At 60.7% G+C, this 17,808-nt stretch overlaps 1 protein-coding gene across 10 annotated transcripts in view; it reads right to left on the bottom strand.

Annotated features, from left to right (window-relative positions):
• Positions 1–1,063: 1,063 nt before the first annotated feature.
• Positions 1,064–17,808, bottom strand: part of ADGRG1 (adhesion G protein-coupled receptor G1) — a 41,429-nt gene continuing 24,684 nt past the window's right edge. For 7 of the 10 annotated variants that reach the window (XM_070611959.1, XM_070611955.1, XM_070611954.1 and 4 more), the window contains exons 2-14: positions 14,131–14,219; positions 13,140–13,562; positions 11,527–11,659; positions 10,836–10,983; positions 10,107–10,235; positions 9,646–9,762; positions 9,493–9,538; positions 9,159–9,262; positions 8,297–8,415; positions 6,450–6,718; positions 5,268–5,376; positions 4,008–4,276; positions 1,064–2,509 (exon numbers count right to left, since the gene is read on the bottom strand). In XM_070611959.1, coding sequence (XP_070468060.1) covers positions 2,379–2,509; positions 4,008–4,276; positions 5,268–5,376; positions 6,450–6,718; positions 8,297–8,415; positions 9,159–9,262; positions 9,493–9,538; positions 9,646–9,762; positions 10,107–10,235; positions 10,836–10,983; positions 11,527–11,659; positions 13,140–13,562; positions 14,131–14,185 — 2,052 coding nt within the window. In that variant the 5' untranslated portion in view covers positions 14,186–14,219 and the 3' untranslated portion in view covers positions 1,064–2,378. The remainder of the gene's footprint in view (positions 2,510–4,007; positions 4,277–5,267; positions 5,377–6,449; positions 6,719–8,296; positions 8,416–9,158; positions 9,263–9,492; positions 9,539–9,645; positions 9,763–10,106; positions 10,236–10,835; positions 10,984–11,526; positions 11,660–13,139; positions 13,563–14,130; positions 14,220–17,808) is intronic. The other 3 variants (XM_070611962.1, XM_070611961.1, XM_070611963.1) reach the window with 1 other exon arrangement.

The raw sequence follows: 17,808 nt of genomic DNA, 5'->3' as shown, positions 1-17,808 counted from the left end.
ATTCACGAGTTCGTCCAAGTGGGAGAATTTGAGGGAGAGCTGTGTGTCTGGGGCGGGGGCTGTGTCAGCTCCTTCCCTCCCCGAGGCTGGGGAGGTGGCCCAGGGGGAGCCAAGTGATGCGGCTCCGAGAAATGCTCTCGCAGAAACCGAGACGTCTGTGAGAGGGGCGCTGGCTGACCCCCGTGAGCTGCCCAATCGGGACCGTGTGGGGGCCACCTTGGGAAGGCTTGCCGTCAGTCCTCAGGAGCTGGAGAAAGGTGGACACAGAGGCCAAGGGAACAAGAGAGACATGCCAAGGTCCCTAAAGATCCCACGTTCATGCCCAAGGTGGCTTCGCACCCCTCCCACCCCTCCAGAGACCCTGCCTGTCCCCAGCCCGCGCCGCCCCCCAGAGGGCAAAAAGCTCAGCAACCTGCGGCCACCTGCACGGACTTTCAGACCTGGGCACAAATAGCCGTGCTCACACATGACTGCTCTCGTCACCGAGGGGGACAGAAACCCACCTGAGCCGCTTCACCTGTGTCACGGTACGGGGAGGGGAGATTGACAGAGGAGGCCGGAGGCGGTGACAGGAGAAAAGTCCAGTCACTCCATGCCTGCATCCACCTACTTCACCTGCTCAGTAAACTGGTTACATATGTCACCTGAGCAGCCGAGGACTGAACTCAACCAATTTTTTGGATTAGCCCAATTTTTAAATCAGGGGATTTTGCACTACCACAATTGGGATTCTCGTTTATTGTAGAAAGGCAGGCGGCCTGGTTACACGGGCCCTCACCCGTGCAAGGCAGTGACCGGCCAAAGCTGAGCACAGCTGGCTCCCTCAGCATGGGGCTTATAATCTCTGGTCTGCCACAGACCCCACTGCTCCCCATTGCCTCCCCAACACTGACACCATGCTGCCATTTATCCTCCTCCTTTCTCTATAAAGTTTCCAGCAGATTTCTTTTCACACATGGCCCTCTAATTTATGTTTCCTGATTGGCCCTGAGGTGTTCACATCAGTGACTCTTAATAGAAGCACAGAAGAACGCTCAGAAGGAAATTCCCCCAAATGTTGACATCGGTTTGTTAGCTGATAACAACAGCTGATTTTTATTTTCTTCTCGACACTCTTCTAGTTTTCAAATTCTCTACAACGAACATGTACTTCTTTTTAATATCAAAAGACAAATGAAGCAGTAATTAAAAAGAAAATCCTCCCCATCTTTAAGGATGAGATCTAGATCAAAAGCTGCCTCCTACAGGAAGTCTTCCTGGATCCCAAGCCAGGAATGATGGCTCTCCCAGCCCTGTGTCTGCAGCTCCTGGAGCTCTTGTCTTGTACATGCCTCACACACTAGACTAAGCGCTCACAATGGGCAGTGACCAGGTCTGGCTGTCTGTGTCCAACAGAATTAACTGTGGGGGACTCCAGCATGCTCACGTCCACCTGCAGTGATTCAGGGATGACCCCTCAGGAGCACGTCAGGCTCTCAGCCAGTGTCACCAGGTGAGGCATGTCTATCTTCAGGGTGCTGCCCATGAAACAGATTTGGCCTGCCACGTCCACAGTTCTCGCCACAAGAGGGTTCTGGGAGGGGCTGAGGGGGGACCAGCGGTCATGGCAGTGTGAGCAAGGGAGAGGCCCAGATGCACGGCCGGACCAGCCCAGCCCAGCCCAGAGCGTCTACACTAAGCCTGAGTCAGGGGCAGGCAGAGGCCTGCGCAGTAGATAGAGGTTTACAGCAGGCACCCAGTGGCTCCTGGGAACCTGTACCCAAAATACAGCAGTGGAACTGGGCCCCCAGGCTGTGCGTGGAGGACTGGGGAGGGTGGGGGTGCTGCTGGAGGGCAAGGGCCCGGGGCTCAGAGGTAGGAGAGCTCTGCTCCGGGAGGGGGCTGTCCTCCTCCAGGGGTCTGGCTCCAACGCTCTGCCCCAACCTTCTCCCTGGTACCATCCTTGGGTTAAAATGACAGGGGCTGCAGAGTGTCCTCAAGCGATCACAAGAGACAGACCAGCTATGGCACAGGATGCCCCAGCCTCTAAGATCCGAGGCCTGACCCTGAGGCCGGCGGGCTCCTGACCCCCAGTCGAGAGGGCCGGGCCAGCCACGGTGAGTTAAGACCAGACTTCAGCCCCAGGTTAGGAGGGCTGGGGGACAGTCCCACTCCTGAGCCCCTGTGAGCTGGACCTGAGAGCCGAGTCGCCCCCAGGCTGATTCAGAAGGTCCAGCCTGAGAGTCTGGCCGGCATGCCGACAGCCCCATCCCTCCAAGGTCCTCGGGCTTCTCAAGTCTCCAGCTGACCCGCCACGGGCCGGCCTGGCTGCAGGGGCCACAAGTGCGGTTGAGGAGAGGCCGCACCCCTGCTCCTCACGCTGGCGAGCGGCTGGCGGCCTAGATGCGGCTGGACGACGTGCTGCCCGAGCTGATGGGGAGCCTTGCGCTGTCCGAGCTGTTCTTCAGAGGGGAGGGCCCGCCCCGGGCCTGCAGCCGCATGGACCAGTACCAGAGGAAGATGAGGAAGCCTGCGGGCAGGGAGGGCACAGGGCTCAGCGGGCGGGGCAGCCCCCCACCCCCACCCCCAGAGCCACCTCGACTCAGATCTGCCCCCTGCCCTCCTCCCTGCACAGGCGACCGGCACCAGTGTCACCTCAGGAGCACCTACTATGCGCCAGACCCTGTGCAATTCACTGGGTGCCACCTCGCTTCCTGCTCTCCAGGATCCTGCGAGGCTGGGCCTAGTCAATGCTATTCTGTTTTACAGACGAGGAAGCTGAGGCCCAGGGAGGAAAGGGGAGCTGGCTGAGCCACAGGCAAACGGCAGTGGTCTGCCTCCAGGGCCCACGTGTTCAAGCACCACGCGATATCGCTCCGCCCAGATCGTAATACTGAGATTTATTAATAGCTCAGCAAATGTGTGTGAGTTTAGGGGCATTTACAATCCTCACCTCATGGGTGAGAAAGCACAGACCCACCTCCCTCACCCCCACTTGGTCACAGGGATGCCGCGCGGGAGGCTGGCCTTGCAGCCCCCGAGTGCCCCTCGGCCTGGCCAGGCCCTCCATGTTTTCCTGCCCATGTCCTCCTCCCTACCCAGCACGGCCAAGAACAGAAGGGTGTGTGTGTGTGTGTGTGTGTGTCTGTGTGTGTGTGTGTGTCTGTGTGTGTCTGTGTGTGTGTGAGAGAGACGGGGTGGGGCGGGGGCAGGTGGAGGCAGGGAGAGCAGGGAGGGACTCTGCTGGCCTCAGGCCAGGCCCCCACGATCCGGCCTCTCTGCTCCTCTGCCCTCCCCTCCGCCCCGCTCCCCCACACGCTGCCCTTTAGCCTCGCTCCTCCTCACTCTTCTTCTAACACACGACCTGTTCCAGCCTCAGGACCTTTGCTCCTACTTCTCCCTCTGCCTGGAGCGCTCCTCCCAGCCCAGGTCTCCTCTGCCTGCAACATGCACATGCATCCCCTGGGCATCTGTGACCACGTGGATCCTGACTCAGCGGGTCTGCGGCGGGCCAGAGTCTGTCTGTTTAACGAGCTCCTGATGATGGTGACGCTGCTGGCCCGAGGAACACACTCAGAGCAAGGAGGCCTTGATCTCTCCCTGGCTGGGTCCTTCTGTTGTCTCCAAATGTCTCATACAGAGAGGTCTCCTTGGCCACTCTCCTCAGGTGTCCCCCACCGAGCCCAGGCTGTCCGTCACACTGCCCACAAGCGCATCCCTCCTCTCCGAGATCCCCTCGGACGGCTGTGTGCTTGCTTGTCACACTCCGTCTTCCTCACTAAAGATGAGCTCTGTGGAACAAGGCCCTCGCCCAACCAGTTCACAACACTAGCCCCAGGGCTTAGCATAGGGCCTGCACATAGTAGGAACTCAATAAAGACTTGCCGACTGCAGCCTGGATGCGCCCATCTTATGAATAGGAAGACTGAGGCCCAGAGAGGGGAGGCCTGCGGGCGGCCTGGATCATCTCTTCCGCAGCCCGTGCAGCCCACCCAGGCCAGGGGCAGGCGGGGCTTCTCCATGCTTACCTTGGAAGGAGGTGATGATGCTGAAGAAGTAAAGCACGATGAGCTGGAAGGTGCCAGAAGCAAAGGAGAAGAAGACCAAGGCCCAGGGCAGGCCGAGGACGAGGCTGAGGCCCAGCAGCGTCAGCACGTGGGGCCACTTCTGGGCGTGGGGGCGCAGCCGCAGGATCTGCACCACCATGGTGCCCAGCATGGCCGCATTGAAGAGGAACACCAGGCTGAAGAGGCCCAGGTTGGTGACGTGGCTGACCAGGGAGTCCCGGATCCAGCACCTGTGGGAAGGGCGAGAGGGCTCAGTGCACGAGCTGCTGGCACAGCGCCTCCCGGGCCCGGGGAGCACCAGGGGAAGCTGAGTCACGGGGAGCCGCTATAAACACCTCTGGCTACGGCATGGGAAAGTCACTCTCCTCAATCTCCTTTATTCCGTCTCTGTGGCCGAGGGAAAGGCCACCTGGTGCTCACGTGTGTAACACCCCTAACACAGGCCCATCTCCCCCTTCAACAAAGAGCCGCTCGCAGCCTTCAGCCAGCACTTTGTGGTCCCCGTGTTTATTTTCACCATTACTCACTGCTTGTGACAAGTGATGCTTGCTTTCTACTCATAGTATTGATATAATATTTTTTTAAAAATACGTTTAAATTAACAGGTCAGATGATTTAAAGAAAATATGAAGCAAATAATAAAACAGATAGCACAAAGGTGAACCAAAACCCCCACAAGCTCAGGATGTAAAAGATTGAAATCTTCAAAGCACTGAGCAAATGGAGAGAATTCCTGCCAGCCTGTGCTCAGGAGCCCTGGTGCCTAGTCAAGGTTCAAGGGACCCACAGGTAGGTGGCCACTGGCCTGGGCAGTTAGGGGAGGAGCCTGGGTCTCAGCTCCACTCATCCCCAGATGGGCACCTTTGGGCAGCACAGGCGGGCCCCTGCTCTCTCTGGGCCTCCATCTTTCCATCTGTTTGGGGAGACAGCAGAGGACAGCAAAGGAACATAGCAGGGGCTCATGTGCTCCAACCCGTACTCCCACTCACAAGTGGGGAAACTGAGGACCCGCTCAAGGTCACCTGGTGAGTGAGTGGCAGATCCAGGCCTTTTCCCATCCTCCCTGACCCTTAGCCCAGTGCTCTGGACACTGCCAGGCCAAAACCCCCAGGGCCCTGGCACCCAGGGGTCTCCTGGTCAGCGTGTCCTGGGCCTGGGCTGCTCTCTGGCCTCTGCCCACTGAGGCCCACATTCCTGCGCCCACTGCACACAGCCACTCACATGGAAGGGTAGATGACACTCTCTGGAGTCCTGTGCACAGCCAGGATGATGGGGCCATAGTTGTTCACGTCCACCAGTGCCACCAACGTCACCAGGAAGATGGGGAAGCCTGTGGGCAGCAAAGCATGGAGTTCCGTCTCCCCAGCTCTGAGCCCCTCCTATGTCCCGCCCTCTGGCAAGACGTCCCCTCAGCCCTCTGCTCCCAGAGCCCACCCAGCACCATCCTCCAGGCTTGGACCCTTCCCTTCCCCACTCCAGTCTGGATTTCCCATGGAGGGGGCCTGTCTCCCCTGACCTCGCCCCCCCCCTCACCATCCCGGCACCCTTAGGAGAGAGGCCTGCAGCTCCCCTGGATGCCACAAGGATAGATGGGAGGAGCAGACGGGACATTGGTGGATGGAGGACAGTTCAAGGCAGGCGTCCAGAGTTCCATCCCCAGGGGAAGTCTGTACTGGACCTTGACCTTGTCTATGAGGTGGAGATTGAGAGCTCCCTGGGTAGGGGGAGTTGCCCACCACCAAACACCTGGGTCTTGACACAGAGCCAGCTCTGAAGGAATTCCATGTCAATCAACAGAGGGAACGAAGGAAGGCGGAATGAGGAACACAGGAGGAGCAGCAAGATGGCGTCAGTGCCACGTGGTTGGTGGGCCTGTGCTCTGTCCAAAGGGACTGGTGGTGGGTGCCCCTGGGCCTCCAGGTCTGACACAAGAGAGATCTGGGCCGTAGGCAAATTGGGTTGTCTTTGGTCAAGAACAAATGCCAGAGCCCTGGGGACTCTGTTACCTGAGGTTCAGGGGGATCCACAGGCAGGGCCACTGCCAGCCTGGGAGAACTAGGTGAGTGGAGGTCTGGATTACAGCTCCACTCATCCCCCAACTGGGTGCCTTTGAGCAGTGCACAACCTGCACATCCATACATGGTGGCTCCATCTGCAAACCCTCCTTTTAAAGGAGTGAGCAATGTGGAGGATATGTGTTTCTTGGGGAGACGGCTCACCACTCATCTTCCTAAAAGGGACCTTGCCTCAGCCAAGGTTAGGAAGCCCTGAGGATGGGTGGGTGAAGGGGGCCGTGAGGAACAGAGAGGTAGGTGGAGAAGCAGAACCAGGCGCCTGTGTTTTCCAAAAGCCAAGTGGACGGGGCAGGTCTGGGGGGCCCACCAACGTCCTCCGCCAACTCACCCCAGCCCACAATGCTCAGCTTGAGCAGGTAGCCAGGGACATAGGTGCCGAAGACCTCGACCACCAGCCGGTAGAGGTTGTAGCCCTCCAGGCCCATCCAGGAGAGGCAGGCAAGCAGGGAGAAGTGCAGGAAGATGGCGCTGGCACAGCAGCCAGCCTCAGAGCCCGCCAGGGCCACTGGCTCGCTGAGCAGGAAGCTCACATCCAGCAGGAAGACGGCCAGCAGCAGGTTCATGTGCACCTTGATGGTGTAATCCCGGGTCTTCCTCCTGCGCGGGGTTGGAGGGGTCACCCTTGGGGCTGGGGTGGGAAGGGGAAGGTGCTCGCTCCTCCTCCTCCTCCAGGCAGCTTTCCCAGACCACACACACACACACACACACACACACTCCCTATCTTACCCCTGTGGCTGCCGCCAGGCCATTCCCCGCTTACCCCTGTACGCTGACTGTGTGCCCAGCACCACGGGCTCCGGGCCCGTGTGCGCATCTAACAACAGCCTTAGCCAGACAGAGTGAGGAAGACAAGCCAGCCGCTACCATCAGCCAGACGCTCCCAAAGTCAGAGGAAAGACGGGGTGTGTTGCTGTTTTGGAGAACCCATGCCACCACGCTCTGCGTCCGCCTGTCTGTCTGCACACCTGTGTGTCTGTGAGTCTGTGAGCATAGGGCGCATGTGTCCGTCTGTCTCCAGGGTTGCAAGTCTGTGTGTGCACATCGCAGCCCCACCCCCATCCCGGGACTCCACGTGGTCCAGGGCCCTGTCGGCCTTTCCTGCCCAGCCCCCCACGCCACCGCCATGCTCAGCCTGGGCCCACCCCCTGCCCGTCCCAGAGGGCGCAGCGGAACACCCAGGCCCCAGCGTCACTGTCTGGGATGTGCGCCCGCCCTGCCCCTAACTTGGGCTGGGGCCTGGGTGGGTGAGGGTCACACTGATGCAAAGTGTCTGGCACAGACAAGATGCTCAGGCCCTAAGGGTTCCGGTCCCCGTGTCCTTGGGCACTTCTGTGATCAGTGGGGACATGTCAGGGGTGAAGAAGCGCCTGTCCCCAGCCCCCCACTGAGCCTGCCGGCTGTCGCCCCTCACCACCTGCTCCAGCCCTACCATGCGCACAGCTGCGGGCACCACAACACAACTGCCTATGCACACGGCTCCCCTCCTCCCAGGGGAGGACCGTGAGCACCCACGGGGTGTCCCACTGAACCAAGGGTGTCTCCCCTCCATATGGGAGAAGCCTCCATGGGGGGAGACGTCAAGCTCCAACACCTGCAGGGGCCAGGCCTCAAAGCAGACACCAGAGCCCCGAAGGCTAGTGAGGATCGTCCACAGCAGCCACCACTGCTCAGCCCCAGAAGCTGGGGCCCGTGGACCTGGAGCCAGCCTGCCTGGGTTCAAGCCTGCCTTTGCCATTTCCTTGCTGTGTGCCCTCGGGCAAGTCTCTTACCCTCTCTGAGCACTCTTTCCCAGGGGCCTTGGGAGGATGAACCAAGTTGATACGTGTAAAGCACTTAGAACAGTGCGGGGCACGTGGGAGGCTCGAGGTAAGCATAACCGTTACCACCATCACCATCGTATCACCACGCGCCCCCAGCGGGGTCACCGCTGGTCATCCAAAGGCAGAAATCTAGATTTTTATGCCGATTGTCCCGATTTCCAAGGTTGGCAGTTAATCAAATCTGTAAACGTCACGTTCTCCAAATGCCGCAGACCCGAGGAGGAGACGCGGCCCCGAGGGTCAGCCGGCCGTGCCTCCAGGCCTCCCGCCACCACACCCACCGCAGGGGCAGCCGGGCCAGCCTCCAGGGCGGGCTCCTCCGTGCTGCCCTCTTCCCGCACCCTCCCCGGCCCACCTGGAGCAGAGGTAGGCGGCGATGGTGAGGGTACAGGCCAGCGCGGAGATGACACAGCCCACGTAGGAGAGGAGGGTCAGGTAGTGCTCGTGCATGGGGTCCACCTCCACGGAGGCCACCTGGGTCCACGAGACAGAGCAGGGCTGGCCTCCGCGTCCCCAGCTCGACACGGGGGGTCCCCCAGATGAAGCCACACCCCCCAAACAGAGCAGAATGTGGCCCCATGGGTGGATTTTTCTGGGGGGCTCTGTGGCCTCCACCACACTCTTAAATGGGTCCCTGACCCACAAACGTCAAGAACCTCCCCCCCCGAGACTCCCTTTTCTGTCCCGGCACTAATGATTTGTCTGTGACGTCCAACACCGGAACGGGGTTCCTGTAAAGGAGTGAGCTCCCCACCCCAGGGAGAGCTGGAAGGCCATCCGGCCCTCAGATGCCGGTGTCCTAAGATTCTGGGAGAACGAACCTAGGATACCAAGCTCCTGAGAGCTTGGGGCACTGAAGTGCACTGCAAGGGCTCCATGCTGGGCCTCGGCATCCCCCAGAGGAACAGCCTCCTGGCCCCACCCCAGCCTGTGGAGTCAGGATCCTAGGCTCGGGCCAGGAATCGGTATGTTTATCAGGCACCCAAAGTTGGGAATAAAGACCAAGGCCTTTAGAGACCAGTGCTTTTACTTCCTAGCTGTGTGACCCTGGGCAAATTGCTGAACCTCTCTGAGCTTCAGTTTCCTTATCTATGAAATAGGACAACAGAAGCCGCCTCGGGGGTTGCTGGGAGGAATGACTGACATATATGTGAGAGCGGCTGGCCCACAGCAAGCACTCGGCCTGTGGTGCGGCTGCAGGGCAGGAGGCCCCTCACCATCAGCACTGCAAAGTAGGTCAGGTGGTTGCAGAGGCAGGACGTCTCTGTCTCTCTCCTGATGGTCTCACACCCAGCGTCGCTCCAGCTCCCCGGGCTGCGCACTGAGGAGGGGACAGCATGGGGTTCTGATAAGCCCAGGCCCCCAGGACCCACTGTGCTCCCAAATGCATGACTGTATGACTCTTCCAGGCCTCTGCTCCATCTGGCAGATCCCTAGTCTGCCATCACTTTCTCCAGGAAGCCCTCCCTGATTGACCCCATCTCCCCCACCCTCCAGGACCACCTCTCTCCTCCAGACACCTGCCCAGCTCAGCAACCCCTCCACACTCACGTGTCAGGTCTTCAACCCAGAAGACACACTGCAGAGTCACGTTCTTCTGTAGGGACGAGAGGAAAGGAGAGCGGATCCCATTTGTCACAGCCAATGGTTCAGAAGGGAGGCCTTGGACAGGCTCGTCCCCTTGGCTGGTCTGCTAACACTCACCGGCTGCGGCTGGTGCTGGAAGGTGAGCACCACGGGCTCTGAGAGGTTGGCCACTTTGGTGTTCTCCACCATGATACCCAAGACCTTCTCACCTAAGACTTGGCTGGAATTCTTGTCCTGGATATACAGGGTGGCGGGAGAGAGTAGGGAGGGGGCTCAGGGCTGGAAAGAAAGACCCAGGGGTCCCCAAGGCTCGCTAGACTCCTGTTTCTCCCCAGCACACCACTTTGAGATGCTGAGCCGCCCTCTGGAAACAATTCTTGCACATGTAGTCATTTACACTGTAGTAAGAGCAACAGCCTTCAGACCTCTCCTGGGGAGATTTGCAGGTTGCAGTCCAATTTCTGACTTTACAGGAAAGGCTCTGACTCCTGGAAGAGGTGGCTTGGCTCCACGCCTCCTTCCATCCCTCCTTCCCCACGGCTTTCCCCAGGGGAGAGCATGAGGGTGAGGGCCCACACCTGGAACAGGGCTTGACTGCTGAAATCCACCAGGAGGAGTCTCTTCTCGGCCTGCCCCCTCCGGCCTTTGGTCTGGAAGAGCGCGCGGGGCAGCAGCACCGAGTACTCCAGGATGTCGCCCCGCTCCTCCTGCAGACCAGGGTCCCACTGGGGCTCAGGCAGAGGTGGACCCCCAGCTCCCCTCCACATCCCCACCCCACACCTTCCTGCATGCTGCCATCTCTCAGCCCACCTCCTTCAGGAGCCGAGCCTGGCTCACAATAACCCTTCTCGCCCCTCCTTTCCCAGGCACCAGTGCCGGCTGGGGAGCCTTGTGGTTAGAGCCCAGGGCCCGGGGTGAACGGGTGTTCTGTGGTCCGGGCCACCTCTGCCTACAGCTTCCTGGTGTTGGGGGATGGGGGCGGTGCAGGTGGCTTCCCGCTAACCAGGTCCCCTGGAGGGGCAGTCTCAGGACCGAGGTGCATGCACAGCATTCTGGCGTTGCTCTTCTGTCCACACGGTGTGCCGCAGGGGCCCTGGCGCAGGGAGCGGTCCTGCCCCGCCTCTGTCCCCACCACCATCCAGGAAGGTCCTCAGTGCTGTGGGGCAACCCCACGGGCATTCCCTGGGCCAAGGCCCTCCTCCAAAAAAAGGGACACACGCCTGGTTCCTGGAGGCCCGGGGGAGGGGCGTGCTCACAGCCCCCGCATCTGCTTCCTGTCCTGGCCGGCCCAGACCCTGACCCCTGACCTCCTGGCGGGCGTGGATGTGTAGGTCCTGGAGGCCGGCCGTGGGCTGGAGCTTCCACACCGTGGCGTTGACCCGATCCTCTTCGAAGGACGCCGTGTGCCCCGTGAACCTCACCGAGGCCAGCTTCGACTCCAGGCTCTGCAGCCTCCTGGCAGGGCGAGGGGGCGGGTGAGGGCCGGGAAGGCAGAGGGGCGGGCAGGGAGGGAGAGTCAGGTACCCAGGAGAGAGGGAGGAGAGAGGGGAAGGAGGGTCAGGGCGATAGGGGACACAGCCGGTGAGTGAGGGACAGAGAGAGTGAGCTGCGGGGGACAGAGGAAGCTGGAGGAAGCAGACAGGGTGGGGCTCTCCTGGGACTCAGCCGCGGGTCCTGGGCCCAGGTCTGCCTGGACCGAGCCCTCCGTGGCCATGGAGCAGCCCTAACCATCTCTGGGCCTCAGTCTGCTGAGCTCTAAAGTGGGCTGACCGCTTCCCCTTTACTGGGGGGCCATCCTGGGACAGGGCTGTGATGTTTCTTCTTACAACGTTCTCATAGGGCAGGCAAGGGGCTTGGCCTGCAGGGCGGCCTCTTGGCTCCTCCAGGAGGAGATGGGACGATGAGAAGGTTCCATCCCCAGGAGAGGCCCCCACCGGCCCCCACCCCAGGCCCAACCCGGCCAGGCCCGGGGGCCCCCTCCTGGCCCCCTGCACTCACTGGTGGGCAGGGGTGAGTGAGGGCCTCCTCCCCATCTTCTGTGGGTGCTGCAGAAGCTGGCTGAGCAGCTGGAGCTCTCTCTTCAGGTCACACATGTCCACGGAGGCCTCGTGAGAGGCCTTCTGGGGAGGGTCTGGGGGGCACAGACGGACCTGCCTCAGGCTGTGCTCCCATTTAATCCTCCTGCAACTCTGGAAGCTTCTATCCCCATGTTACAGGAGAGGAAACCGAGGATCCGAGAGATGGGGTGGATCCCCCCATGGTCACTCAGAGATGAGGCCAGCCAGATGGGGGCTCTGCCCCATGGGACCCTCCACAGCTCCAGCCCCCCCAGGGCCGGGTGGGATGCACTGACCCAGCCCCCTTCTGGCCACACACGGAGCTGGGAGCGCCGTTCCAGGGCCAGGAGACACGGGGGGATGGGGGGCCTGTGTGGTGCCTCTGGGGACTCCATGCCACCAGCCGGCCCCTCCCCAGGCTCCAGGCCCTCCGCCGTGTCGCCTGCACCCCAGGGCCGCAGACTCAGGTGTGTCCAGTGGTCAGAAGGGGCGGAGACGAGGCAGGCAGACGGGGACAGAGACATGTGGGGAGGAGGCACGCCTGCACCATCAAGGCAGGCAGGCCCTGGGTAGCCACATCTGAATTTATGAGGCAGAAAGCCTGATTTTTAGGCGATTTGAAAACTCTGGCTCATGTTTTTAAAAAAACGCTCTAGGGGCCAAAGACTACCAGGTCGGAAATGTGCCCAGCTGTGCCTGACTTTGCCCTGAACCTGCCCGGCTGGGGCCGAATCCCAGCCTGGGGGTGGGGGCCTGTCGGCTTCACGGGACAGCCTCTGGGCCGGGAGCCAGGTCTGCCCTGCCATCCCCAGCGCCATCACCGTCCTGGAGCTGCTGACATCGTCAAAGGGCTGTGTCCCCCCGACCCCACCCCTGGGAGCCCCGCCCCCAACCCCAGATGCCCGGAAGGAGTGAGAACCAGGTAAACCAAGACCCCAGGAGGCCTGCAGCTCCCTCTGGCCCCCTGTCCTCCCTCAACGCCACAGGAGGCGGCGGCCACACCACACCAGTCACACTGCAGCAGAACACACAGCCTCCACACGTCAGAGGCTGCCTCGTGCCTCCCTGACCTGCAACGTCTCCTGCTCCCACCGACCCCAAACGCCAATCAGCTGCTGGGTGTAAATCCTGGCTCCCTCACTTAGGAGCTGTGCAGCTTTGTGACCCTCTGTGCCTCAGTTTCCTCCTCCGTGAAAGGGGGATGAACAATTGAAGATGATGATGATGAAGCGGAAATTTTCCTCTGGCTCCTGACAGCCTGTCCCGTCTTCCCGTCCTCTCGGCTCCCACCTCTCTCAGGCTTCATCTTTCTTGCCCTGGACCGTCCCTGCAGCCTCTCCACCGGACCTACCCCTCCGCCCTCGGCCCTGCCTTCCCACACACCCTCCTGAAGTGCACCTGGGAGCCCTCAACCCTCCTCAGACACCTCTGATGGCTCCCCACTGCCCGTGCACAATGCCCCAGCTCCGTGACCTCGCTCTCGCACCCCGTCTGCTCTCAAGCCTGCCTCCGGGCCTTTTCCCATGCTGTTCCTTCCACCTGGAAGTCCCTCACCGTGGAAGGAAAAGGTGAAGCCAGCAGCGCTGGGCAGGCTGGTGTTCCAGGGCCTCCACCAGGAGCTGACAGAGGTGGCGAGCAGCGGGGGGCCCTGGGCCCGGCTCTCCTCCTGGGACTGGAAGCACAGAAGGCGGGAGGCCCCGTCGCTCAGTGGGAAGTCCTTCTTGCCGTACTGCAGATGCAGTTTCCCCGCACGGCGGTTCCAGTAGAGGCAGAAGTGGTAAAGGCCCCTGGGCTCCGGGAAATCCTGGGGGTCCGGGGAGACTCCAGGGAAGGGGGCGTGGACCGTGAGGGCCTCCTCGGAGTTCTGGATGGAGATGCGCAGCTCCGGCGTCTCACTGTAACGGAGGCTGCTCCTCTGCGTCTGGTTCCGCTGGCCGCAGAAGCGGAAGTCTTCCCCGGGGCCCCTGCCACGGGCACCTGAGGACGCAGAGACTGCAGATGGGACTCTGGGGTGGGCGCCAGCCAGGGCCATGGGAGGGGGCAGGCCGGGGCCCAGAACACAGGAGCCCAGTGCCTGGGACCCACACACATTTCAAGGGACTATGCCTCAAAGGGTCTACAAAAATGTGAGTCTACCCTGCTCAAAATTACTGATTTCAAAATACGAAAAGAACAAACTCAAAATTAATAATAATTTCAAATGCTAAAAAACCCTTTTAGTAGCAATAAGATATTTAACGAGGCGATGCCTGCCGTAGACAGTTGTGCAGGCTGTGCATGGCTCAAGGATGATCTGACTGCAGAGGTGAGTGGGGCCGAAACCCAGTCCATGTTCCCAGTGTCCCCCAAGCTGTTCACGGTGGGGTTGCATCTGCTGGAAAGAAGGGCTATCTTTTTCTTTTCTCCAAAATACCATCCACTTGCTAAGCTGTGTCTGCAGGCCCATGCCTGCCCGAAGGGTTAGTGGCTTTGCTGGCACCCATCCTAGACACAGGGCCTTTTAACATAAGGCACAACCGTCCCGGGGACCCACAGGAAAGCACACCTTGAACCAGGAAGAGCAGGAACAGCGCTATCTGCAGCAGCGTCTGGGGAGCCATCTTCCTCCCTGAAGTCACCCTGAGGAGCCACTACCTGAAAGAGGCCAGGAGCGTCACCAGGGGCCTGACTGCAGGGCGGTGGGCAGCCCTGCAGAGAGGGAGACCAATGGAGCCCAGATGTGGGACGTGGGGGGCAGGCCAGTGTGGAAACAGCCCGTGGCCCCACCTCTTCCCCTCCCCCCAACTGCCAGAAGCTGAGCATCAAGAGACAGCGCCGTCCGGAGGCCCAAGTTCCAGCCCGAACGCTGCCTCTGCTGGCTGCACGGCCCTGTGTAAGTCACGGAAAACGGGGCTCATCATATGACCTCCCTCTGGACCCGGCAGTGACGGGGTGACCTTGGCTAGAATCTGCTGGGGACAGCTCCTCCCAGGCGTGGAGGAGACAAGGAAAAACGGGGCTCTCTTCCAGGAACCCCGCCGTCATCATCCTTGAGACCTAGCTCGTGGAGGACACCTCCTACAGGAAGCCTTCCCCAACCCCTCTGCATCAGGCCTGGCCTCCCGTGGTTCCCACCATGGGCCAGCGCCTGTCTGTTCGCAGCCCCCAGCCTGTGCAGGATGGTGCACCCCCCGCTCAGCCAGCCTGGGGCTCCTGAGCCATCTCTGTGGATGCTGGTGCCCGGATGCTGATGCCCGGAGGATGCTGGAGGAGGGCGGGGTGGGTGGATCTGGTGGGAAACTGAGCGGCGGGTCGGTGCCCCCACGGCGCCCTCCACCGGCCGAGGGGAACGGTGCTGCCCGTCACAGCCACCAGGGGGAGTCGGTTCCCAGGGCCCGGCAGCTGGGGAGGCCAAGGGACAGCCAGCCAGCCTGTCTGGTGGGGACACCATGCGGCCTGGGGTGGGGAGGCCCGGTGCCCCCAGCCCACGCCTGCCTAAGGGGGCACTTCTGCCCGCCCCTGGCCTCTAGGGGCTCAGCGCTGACCGCCCCACCCCAGCCCTGTGTTAGCCCTCCCTCTGACCTCGGGAAGCGGGTCCATCTTACAGACCAGGAACCTGAGGTCCAGGGGTTAAAAGACTTGCCCGAGTTTACTCCGGAGGCCAGTGGCTCTCCCTTCCCGGGCGAGACTGGGTGCTCTAGAGAGATGCTAGGTGGCTCGGCCCTCTCCACCGCCAGCCTGCCCTGTGACCAGCTGGGTGCTGGCAGACACAGACAGGCAGCCTCATCCTATGCGGAAGTGCATAGGGCCGTGGAGACAGATGCAATCATCAGCCACAAGCCAGACGAAGGGAAGTCTGGCAACCTGGGGGCATATGGGGAGTCTGAGTTTGAGAGAAATCAAGGAGGACTTCCAGGAAGTGGTGGCTTTTGCACGGAATATTTGAGGACAGCGTTAAAGGGAGGGGTAGCCCAGGTGGGAGCTCATTGCCCTCTTCCTGGGCCTGGCCTCGCTGGAACTAACCTGGCCCCCTCAAGCTAGAGCTAGTCTCCTGTGCCCCACCATGCATAATAGAACTCCAATTTCTCAGGCCTCATCAGTCCAATCAGAGGCCATTTGGGCCCATCGTCCTGCCCTGGTGGCACCACAGGTTCCCTTTGAAGAAGGATGTGAAAGTGTTTTAGGGAACGTGACTGTTTCCTAGGGTTTCCTAGGTTTTTTATGGTTTTGCTCTGCATCCCCTCTGAGCATTTTGGCTCCTTTGGAAACTGCCTCCTGCCACCTCAGACCAGCAGAAGGAAACCCAGCATCCGGAGAAAGGAACATGTCCCTCCCGGACCGCCTCAATCCTTCTCCTTTCTACCCGTCCCTGTTGCTATCTACTTCTGACCCCCAATCCAAATGTCACCTCCCGCAGGCAGCCCTACTTGCTGTGACCACCGTTCTATACTTGTGAACTCATAGCTTACAGATCACTTTGAGAATTTGGCCCTAATTCTCCATTTTATGGCGTTTAGATTTGAGGCCCAGAGAGGGCCAATAACTTCCTGACATCACACAGCAAGCAAGGATGGAGCTGGCCAGAACCCACATGTGGCCCGCTCACTTTCAAAGTGAGCCAGCACTGTCGGTAGACAAGGCCCAGGACAGGGCAGAACCGTCCACTTCACAACGGTCCTCCTGGACTGATCTTTGAGAGCAAAGGAAGCAGAGAGAGGGAGTGAGCTCCCCGTCACTGGAGGGGCACCAGCAAGGCTGTACCACTGTGAGGTACCATGGAAGGGATTCAGACACAGACAAGGGGCTGACCGCATGACCCAGACACCTCCTGGCTCATCCCCACTCCACTCTGGCTGTTTGAACACCCATGCCAAGAAGGACAACTCTGTCCCCCTCACCACTCTTGGGACTTGAGGGCGAGGGGCCACCTGGCTTCCTTTAACTCACTCTTATCAGTTGAGAGGACTCTGGAGCCAGACTGCCTGGGTTCAAATCCTGGTTCCTCCACTCACTAGCTGTGTGTCCTGGAACTAGTTGCTCACCCTCTCTGGGCCTCACTTTCCTCATCTTTAAATAGGACTAAAAAGTGAGCCTATTTCAAGGGTCAGTGTGAGCATGAGATGAAACGCTACCTGTAAAGGACTTAGAACAGGGCCACACAAGTGGTAGGCGCCAGAGGTGTCAGCTAACTACCTCTGCATCCTTTCTGACAGCTCGTGCCTGCCCCTACCGGCCTGCCACAGGCCCCACTCCTCCACCTCCCCTCCCACCCTCCCTGCTCCCTTTGTGGCCTCCACGGCCAGCTCAACGTCCAGAGCACCTTGCCGGGAAATTCTTGGAGCATGACAAGAAACTTCCTCTGCGGGACTGACGGCAACGGGCAGAGCGAAGCCCCACCCAGAAAACTTCCCTCCTTGCAGCCCGGACCCGAGGCCGGCCGTGGCACCCCCAGGGACGGGAGAGCCGGACTGGGGACAAGAGCAGGATTCTAGCCCCGGTCGGGCGGGCAGAGGGCCCTGTCCCGCTTGTCCACTGGGCTCTTCCTCCAACTGCCGCCAGCCCGACAGAGAGCCCCTCCCCTGCCCATCTCACGGCACCCCCCCATCCCCTGCTCCCTGTACACACACTGCCACCCCACTCAGAGGGCGCAGTACGTCTCCACAACGGCCCCACGCTCCTGCACCTCCAGCAGGATAGCAGGATGCCCAGTCACCACCCGGGGCCACCACCTGGCCACCCAGGGAGGGGCCGTGCTCTGCAGCCTGAAGCCCGGAACCAGGAGCCCATATATGAACCTCCACACGGACAGGACCTGTCCCTGGTCGGGAGCAGGAGACCCTCAGAGCTGGACAGGCTTCAGCCATCCGGTGCTCTTAGAACCTCCCACCAGCCCTCAGGCAAGACCCTCGGCTAACCTCACACGGCACCTGGCCGGAGCCTGGGCATTACCGAGAGCGGGGCTTTTAGCAACAGCACGATGGTGACAGCAGTAGCACCAGCCACACCCTCCACAGCCTCAAACCCTCAGAGCTGCCCTGTGAGCCTGGCTCTACTGCTGTGCCATTTTCCAGATCGGGAAACTGAGGCAGGGGAAGGACTATCTGTTCCAGGATGACTGTGAGTGGAGACAAGACAAGGAGCTGGGACCCGCTCTAGACATCGTCTTGCCGAGCTGGCACTGGCCAAGGTCTGAGAGATGCATGTTCCCCTGGCTTTGAGACATCCCCAAAGAAAAGGAGAGGAA

Source organism: Equus przewalskii, chromosome 3, assembly GCF_037783145.1.
Source record: "Equus przewalskii isolate Varuska chromosome 3, EquPr2, whole genome shotgun sequence".
NCBI lineage: Eukaryota > Metazoa > Chordata > Mammalia > Perissodactyla > Equidae > Equus > Equus przewalskii.
Note: the sequence above shows the minus strand (reverse complement) of the source record. Positions and strands in the feature narration are given on the sequence as shown.